The sequence below is a fragment of the Anolis carolinensis genome, chromosome 1, assembly GCF_035594765.1.
Source record: "Anolis carolinensis isolate JA03-04 chromosome 1, rAnoCar3.1.pri, whole genome shotgun sequence".
Taxonomy (NCBI): domain Eukaryota; kingdom Metazoa; phylum Chordata; class Lepidosauria; order Squamata; family Dactyloidae; genus Anolis; species Anolis carolinensis.
Window position 1 is genome coordinate 159,932,397 of NC_085841.1, and position 8,546 is coordinate 159,940,942.

The 8,546-nt window shown below is 41.1% G+C and overlaps 1 protein-coding gene across 2 annotated transcripts in view; it reads left to right on the forward strand.

The window, feature by feature from the left end:
* plcb1 (phospholipase C beta 1) overlaps window positions 1–8,546 on the forward strand; it is a 650,154-nt gene that overhangs the window by 202,415 nt on the left and 439,193 nt on the right. For both annotated transcript variants that reach the window (XM_062969114.1, XM_062969113.1), the window contains exon 3: window positions 8,465–8,539. In XM_062969114.1, coding sequence (XP_062825184.1) covers window positions 8,465–8,539 — 75 coding nt within the window. The remainder of the gene's footprint in view (window positions 1–8,464; window positions 8,540–8,546) is intronic.

The window sequence follows — 8,546 nt, forward strand, 5'->3', positions numbered from 1 at the left end:
ATCAAAGCCAGAAGCAGACGTTTGTAGTTTTTCCAAGTCCAAGAAGGGGGGAAGACAAGCCGTGGTCAGTTCAGTCCGAGTTCTCAAAGCAGGAGATGGCGTCCGTCAAGAAGACGACGGAAGGTCAAGCTAATAAGAGTAAGCACAGGTTTGCACAAACAAATGCCCACACAATCCCTCCCGCCGTCTGACCCTGGATTCCAATCAACTTACGTCTCAGCACAGGAAAGCACACAAGTCTTCAGGGAAGCGTCCCACACACACACACGAATCCCAAGCGTTTGCCCAGATTACCTTGCCCGACGCAATTTGCAATTGCTCCCAAGCCCCATTTTATGCCAGTTACAAATCCTCATCACTGTCAGCTGTCCTCCTTAACCCGGGCGTTTCCTCATCACTTTCCTCGTCAGAGCTGGAACACCTCTGACTACGCCCAACAGCATCTCCAGCTGTGGATCCCGTCCCATCCCTCCAGCTAAGCCATGGGTCTAATCCTGAAGGTCCCCATTCATCTTCTGTCCCATCATGGCCAGTGGCACCCAATTCCTCCCTTACCCGAGTCCAATCCATCTCATCCTCCTCTGAGCTAACCAGCCCCTCCTCCATTCTTTCCGTAAACCCTTCGAAAGACTCTTCGTCAGATGGTGCTGCAAATATGTCTCGCAGTCTTTTTCTCTCTCGCTCCTCGAGAGTATCTGACTCTCGAGGAGTCTTACGCCCACGCCTGTCAGTAACAGAGCCACGAGGCTCAATCATAACAGCTAACATGCTGTATGTAAAGGCCCCTTCCACACAGCTGAATAAAATTCCACATTTTCTGCTTTGAACTGAAATATATGGCAGTGTGGATTCAGATAACCCAGTTCAAAGCATATATTGTGGGATTTTCTGCCTTGATATTCTGGGTTCTATGTCTGTGTGGAAGGGACCTAAAATGCACACACAACAATACCCAGCCACCTATCTTTTCTCAAAAACTAGCTCAAAAGGTGCCTCAAAGAACAGGAAAGAAGTGAAGAAAAACATATGGAGAAAAATGAAGAAAATAAAGGATGAGAAGTAGAAAGCAAAAAAGAAGAGGGAGATTCTGTTGCATCTATAAGTATGTGGGCAAGTGTAGGTGGCAGATACTGAGTTTAGAATAAACTGCTTCTTCACTCCTGCTATTTTATTTATTGCTGTTATGTTGTAAATATTTATACCTTGCTAATTTAGGCTTGGCGTGGTTGGAGCATGGATAGCTGTTGGCAGTATTGATTTTGATGCTTTTCTCATCTTTCTCATCCCACTTTCTTCATCAGCAAACAGCCATATAGGAAGATAATACACAGTGGTTCTACCACAATTTAGAAGAAGTAAATGTGTGTTTTGGTAGTTTAAGAAAGCTCCTTACTTGTTCTCCTTCCCACATTTCTTCTTTAATCATTTTTAAATGTTTAAGAAGGTAGAATTCATAGTAGTACTGCAATTTAATTGAATAGGGCCTTGCATAAATTTATAATCAGTGTTCGATGTAGAACTATTTGTTGCATAAAGTGTTTGATGTATAATTGTTAGATGTGAGTGTCTATCATCTGTAATGGATTGGATGAGAGCAAAAAATTGAAACTTAATCCAGACAAGACAGAGGTACTCCTGGTCAGTTAGAAGGTAGATCAGGGAATAGGGATCCAGTTTGTGCTAGATGGGGCCAAACTCTCTTGGAAGACACAGGTCCATAGTTTGGATCTACCTTCTGAGCCTGGAGGCCCAGGTATTGGCAGTGGCCAGGAGGTCCTTTGCACAATTACGAGGGCTATCCACAAAGTAGATTACATTTTGGAATTAAAAATGAACCAAGTATAGGAGAAAACATTTACCATATGCAGTTGAGAGCCACATTCAAATACCACATCTCACGTAGTCACCATTCAAATCTAGGCACTTACCATAGCGATTAATGAGCTTTGCAAATCTTTCCTCACTAAATTCTGCCGCTTGCATCCTCAACCAGCCGGTCAGCCCTTCCCACAGCTGTGCAGCGTCGCCAAAATGCTGCATTGCCAGCCACGCGCCCCATTGTTGGGAACAAGTGGTTGAGGATGCAAGCGGCAGAATTTAGTGGGGAAGCATTTGCAAAGCTCATTCATCGCTATGGTAAGTGCCTAGATTTGAATGGCGACTACGTGAGATGTGGTATTTGGGTGTGGCTTTCAACTGCATATGGTAAATGTTTTCTCCTATACTTTGTTCATTTTTAATTCCAAAACGTAATTTACTTTGTGGATAACCCTCGTAAAATTTGTGTGCCAACTGTGCCTGTTCCTTGAGAAGCCAGATCTTGCCATGGTGGTACATGCCTTAGTTACATCCCATCTGGATTACTGTGATGCACTGTATGTGGGGCTGTCTCTGAAGAGTGTTCGGAAACTTCAGCTGTTCCAGAGCTGCACTCTGGTTGCTAACTGGGCCTGGCTACAGGGAGTGGACAACCCCCCTCTTGGTAGCTCCACTGGCTACCAGTCTGTTTCTGGGCAGAATTCAAAATTCTGGTTATGACCTTTAAAGCCCTTGACAGTTCAGGTCCAGGCTATTTGACTGACCACATTCCCTTGTGCAAACTTGCTCGGGCCCTGATATCTTCAGGAGAGGCCCTTCTCTCAGTCCCACCTCCATCTCAAATTCGGTTGGTGGGAACAAGAGAGCGGGCCTTCCGTCTCAGTGGCTGCCTCTCAACTCTGGAACTCCCTTCTTCCCAGGGAAGCCAGAATGGCCCCCTCCCTGCTGTCCTTCCTGCGGCAGGCTAAAACCTTTTTATTCAGAAAGGTTTTCAAAGAAGATTTTTAAGATCAATTCAGGGAGTGCTGTGGCTTTTAACTTTGAATATGCTTTAAATACGTTTTGATGGTTTTTAACTGTGAATTTTTAAAATACTGTTCATGTTTAATTCTGTTTTAATGTTTGCATATTTGTTTATTTTAAATTGTGTGGTTATGTTTTTTTGTTAAGCTGCTTTGAGTTCCTTTTGGGAGAGAGGGAGAGAGAAAGCAGGGTCTAACATGATGATGATGATGATGATGATGATGATGATGATGATGATGATGATGATGATGATGATGATGATGATGCCTGGTCTGGTCTTTGTGTTGTTCATTCATATCTGTGAAAACCAAAAGATGTGATTGAAATATGGCCATGGTGGTTCAGCTGAGAATGCAGAAATGTTTTAATAGGACTTTTTAAAAGTCACCCATGTCTGGTAGTTGGAGGAGAAAGACCCTGTCTTTGTGTTCTGTTGGAAAGGGCATCATAAGAAAAAAATGGCTGTCTTTATAGGTGTGTTGATATTGAAATAATTGGGAGAACAGACAGGGGTGCTCACACTACAAAACCTCGGTTGACTTCTAATGGGGCTTGCATCAGAATGTCATTGAAATTAAAAGGTGTTGAACTCTGTATGAAACACTTCTATGCTCTGTTAATTTTCCAACAGTCTTTGCTGTAAAATATGCCAGCTTTAAAGAATGAATTGAATGCCATGGTAATTTTCTAGTTCTGTGCTTTCAATATATTTTGAAAAGAGCTTGAATGTTCCCTCAAGCAAAATAACCACAGATTTTTCAAAGGACATCATAAAAAGAAGAGTTTCAACCAGGTGAATGAAATTTCAGATTAAATGAGTTTAAATATTGCTGGGTTCTCTGTATTTTTGCTTAAATCTGTTTGTGTGACTATGCTATACTATTTGTTTTCAAAAGACGTTTAATGTTCTTCAGCCCAAAGAGGGCCGGCCGGTAGCAGCGCTTCCTACCCCATTGCCCTTCAGATGTGTTGCATTACCATTACATATCAAAGATGGGTCTTTGGAGACTGTTTGTTTTGTTAATGTTAATTGCTGTTAGGTTGAATTCAATACATAGTGACTGTTGTGGATGAGTCTCTGAGTAGTAGTAACAACAGGGAGTTGGAAAGTAGGCAGGCAGAAAGGTCTACTCGGGAACAAGATCCTATAGAAGAGCAACAGCAGAAGAGGATTCGGCAAATACTTACTGAACCCACTGATTAAGAGTCTTTTGAAGGGTTTGATGGGGATGATGGGTTTGACAATGAAGCAGTTTCTATGAGAAGTACTGGGAGTGACACTGATGAGGTTGTGGATGAGATGGATTGGACAAAAGTAGCAGAAGTGGGTGAGGAGCCTACAAGTAGTGGCACATTCAGAAGATCTGTTCTGAATGAAACTTGGAGGGAAGATTATTTGTCTGCTGTTTGGGAGGATGTATGTAGAAGCAAGAGAAGGGCCGCTTGGCAGGCAAGGCAAAGAGCAGCTCGGGCAGCACAACTGGCAGCTGAGCGTGGGGTGTTGTTTGATTCTAGTTTGGAGGAGAATGCAGGAGAAGCTGAGGGTGGGGCGTTGGCTGATTGCAACTCAGAGGAAGTTTTGTAATAAAACGAGGGTTGGTTGCAATAGGTACCTTGCAACTGGCAAAGTGTATGCTGGGTTGCATATTATGCTGGGTCGTGATTCCTGTGAGCCCTGTGATTCCTGAACTTGGTGGATTCTTTGGGATGTGCTACTGTTCTTGGTTTGGACCTCGGATCGCTTCTGGACATCGTGTTCGTTCTTGTGCCCTGACTTTGGATTGGACGTTTGACACTGCTGCTGTTTCCTGTTTGTTGTGGAAGACCCCTGGACCGACTTGACTACAGCTTTACTTCATCTTGGAACGTGTTCGCTGAAACGATAGCAAGTGTTTCTCTTCTGCCGGGTATTTTGGTTACTGGGTTGGGATTTTTTAGGACTTTGGGACACTGTTTTACCTCCTTTTGACCGGTTGGTCTGTGTCTGTTTTTGTACACTATTTTTGCTGCTGTTTAGCATTTTTGATTCTTTTGAGCTGTATCTTTATTAAACTATTGTTACTTTGTACCTGGGACTGACTTCGTGGTATCTGTACCTTGACAGCGACCCTGTGAATGAAAGACATCCAGTCGCCCTGCTCAAGTCTTGCAGACTTGGGCCCCTTTTACACTGTCATATAATCTATATTATCAAAGCAGATTATCCACAATATCTGCTTTGAACTGGATTATATGAGCCCACACTGACATATAATCAGGTTGAAGCAAATAATCTGGAATGTATATGGTGGCGTAGAAGGGGCCCAAGGTCAATGGCTTTCTTGATAAAGTCCTACACCTGTAGTGCAGTGTCTGGGTCCTTCCACACAGCCATTGAACTTAGAATAGTAAGGCAGGTAATCCACAATATCTGCCTTGAACTGGATTGTCTGATTCCACGCTGCTACATAATCCAGTTCAATGTGGATTTTATACAGCTGTGTGGAAGGAGTCCCCCTCTTCCTACTGCCTTCCATTTCACTAAGCATACTATCCTTTCTCATGATATGTCCAAAGAATGATAGCTTCCGTTTATTATTTTGGCTTCTAAGGATAACATAGTTTTGATTTGCTGTCATGCTCACTTAATTGTGTCAGTTCATCTATGCTTTGTTTATTTCAATACTTTTGTAGAGCATTTTGCCACATGTTTTTTAGATCAGCAATGTTATCTAGCAATCATACAGACAGAAAACTAGAAAGGCAGGGGAAATATCATCCAAACTGATGTGCTTCATTAGTTCTTTTAAAACAAGACAACATTGGGCATATTTTTGTATGGGGAAATATTCAGTCCCCACCTTTACTTTAAGAGAAAACTAGCTAAAAGAATAAGAGATCTGACCCTGTGTAATGCCACTATGTCCGTACAGTTTCAGTCTGATGAGTGAGACTGATTTCTCATGTCTATTATTATTAGTTCCTTCACTTTTCTTTCTCTAGAGAAGAGATGAAAATTGTGAGGTCCACAGGTGTTTTTTTACTCTAGATAGCAGAGCACTCCTCTTTCTTTCTTTCTTTCTTTCTTTCTTTCTTTCTTTCTTTCTTTCTTTCTTTCTTTTTTTTTTTTTGCATTTCCAGAGATTGCTTCAGAATGTGATTCCTGTCTGAAGCAACAAATGCTTCCTATTTTTCTTCACTTTTTGTGTGTGCGACAAAACTAGGGAAATAGCTTACTTGCTTTGTTGAAAACTGGAAGATTAGCTTGCGGGGTCAAGGAGGAGAATGGGGTGGATGGCGGTCCTGGACTCCCTATGATTATTTTTTCCCTTTAAACTCTCTGCAGACTGCCACAGCACGAGCATTCAAGAGACTAAAACTCGACATTTGAGGTTATTTTATAGTGGGGCAGATCATATTGTGTATTCTAACACCAGGGGTGGGACCAGTGTCATCTCACAGATCTTGACTGACAGGCACATCAATGACTTTTAGTGTAACCAAAGTGGCATGATGTGGCTTCTGGACACAATTTTAGCCATTTTTACTACATTCTCTGCATTTTTTTTTTAGTTTGGGGGAGCTTGAGGGACATTACGTTAGGGGACAGAAAAATAGTGTTTTAAGCAATTTTGGCACATTGACGAACACAATTTACCTGAAAATTCCTCCAATTATTATTTTTGGTTAGGTTGGGTACTAGACAGGTTTTTGAATAGGTGGAGGGACCCCAAGGGTCATACTTAGGAGTCCCAAGGGCTGCATGAGACCTGAATGTGGCACTTTGCTCATCCCTGTCTTACACAATAAGTCATGGGACGTATTCTTAATACATCCCCTATCTCTACACATATCTGAAATGCTTAAATTGAACTTCTAGGTATTGGTCCTAGAATATTTCAGATGCTCTGCTACTGAGCCTTGACCCATGACTTCATTCTCTCTCCTTCTTCAAATGAAGTGCAAAGGTCAAGTTTATTGTGACTAATCTGGGAAATTATCTAGAATGGGCAGCCTGAGAGGGGACAAAATCCCAAAATTATTGGCACATTGTTATTTTTCCCATGTGGGTGATTGTTAAAATAAAAACGTGTGCTAACCTTTCCCGACATGCCGTTTATTTGCATGGAGTATATATATTGACATAGAAGAATATTCAGTCATGTGAACCTTGGCCTGCTTTCTGGCTATAAGATGTGGCTCATGCCAGGACTAAATCATCATACAAGCATGCCTTTTGTGAGCTGGTAAACCAACTTAAGCTTCAGAGTTCTAACAGAATCTACACAGGCCTTATGAAGCCCCATCGGCAATGGTTCACAGAAAAAAGAAATAGCAGACGGCCGCAGTGAAGTAGTAGCACTTGATGCACATTGTTTAGCTCAGCTAGTTATCACACCACTTTATGAGCTTCAGACAAGCAGGTTTAATGGCTTTTGGCACTAACTACTGTGTTTCTCTAGTGTATCTGATTTGGATTTAGAGCAAATAAGCTGTACTAATTATCTGTATTAGCATAAAGAGATGCTCAATTTCATAAACATTGCCAGTGCTGGATTGTTACAGTATACCGCAACACATTAGGTTTAAACATCCCTGATCTTTGGAGAATTACTGAACTAATGATAAATTCATGTAGTTGCATAAGATGCCCCAAATGAGCATGTACTTTTCCCTAACTGAAAACTGTTACATTTTTAAAACACAATTGATATGCCATGTTTGAGGGTTGTGTTTAAAACTAATTTGATATACAGATAATTTACATCTTCAATACGGTTATAACACCACAGGGAGAGCTCAGCTCCAGAGAATATTCAGTCTCACAATTTAAAGAAGTGGCATTTGATGGGTTCTATTACAGTCGGGCTCTATGTTTTCTATTACTCTGGTCTACCACTTCTAACAAGTGGAGTGAAATGTATTTGCAAGTAATCATATTCTTAATAAGGAAGTCTGTCTCAACAATATCATGGATGTCAATATTAAGAACATCTGTGTGTGTGTGTGTGTGTGTGTGTGTGTGTATATATATATATATATATATATGTAGATAGATAGATAGATAGATAGATAGATAGATAGACGGACACATATACAGACATGCATATATACACACACACACACACATCCATACATACACATATTCAATAAACAATGTAAGTTGTGTGTATGTTTTTGGGATTTTACTTAGCACTAAGTAATAAGTTATAACAGCAATATGTTTATTGTTGTACAGTTTTGATCTTCACTAGTTTGTTTGTTTTTGTAATTTTTGTGTTTGTGCTCTTGGCCTATTAAATTTGTATATTATTGCCTTTTGATGCCTGTATCCTTGTCATTGAAAGGTCTGAAATGAACTGCCAGTGAGGAACCTTGCAGATCCTAAGCAATCATAATTCTTATTGAAACAAAGTTCCTTGTCTTTGTTCTAAGCAAGGAAGTGTGTGTGTGTATGTGTGTGTGTGTATGTGTAGTACTTCCAAATGTTGCTGGATTGCAACTCTTAGCAGCCCTTATCATTAGTTGGTCTAATGATTGCAGTTGAGCAACACTTCAAGGACTGCATGTTCCCGATCCCACAAATGCAGCTGATACAATTGTTTATCTGGAACACTAAAACCAATTTGTTTTCTCTCATCAGGTGCAGGAATCAGAGCTGTTAGATATCAGCCTTGTCAAAGATGCTCGATGTGGGAAACATGCCCGAGCCCCCAAGGTAGGAA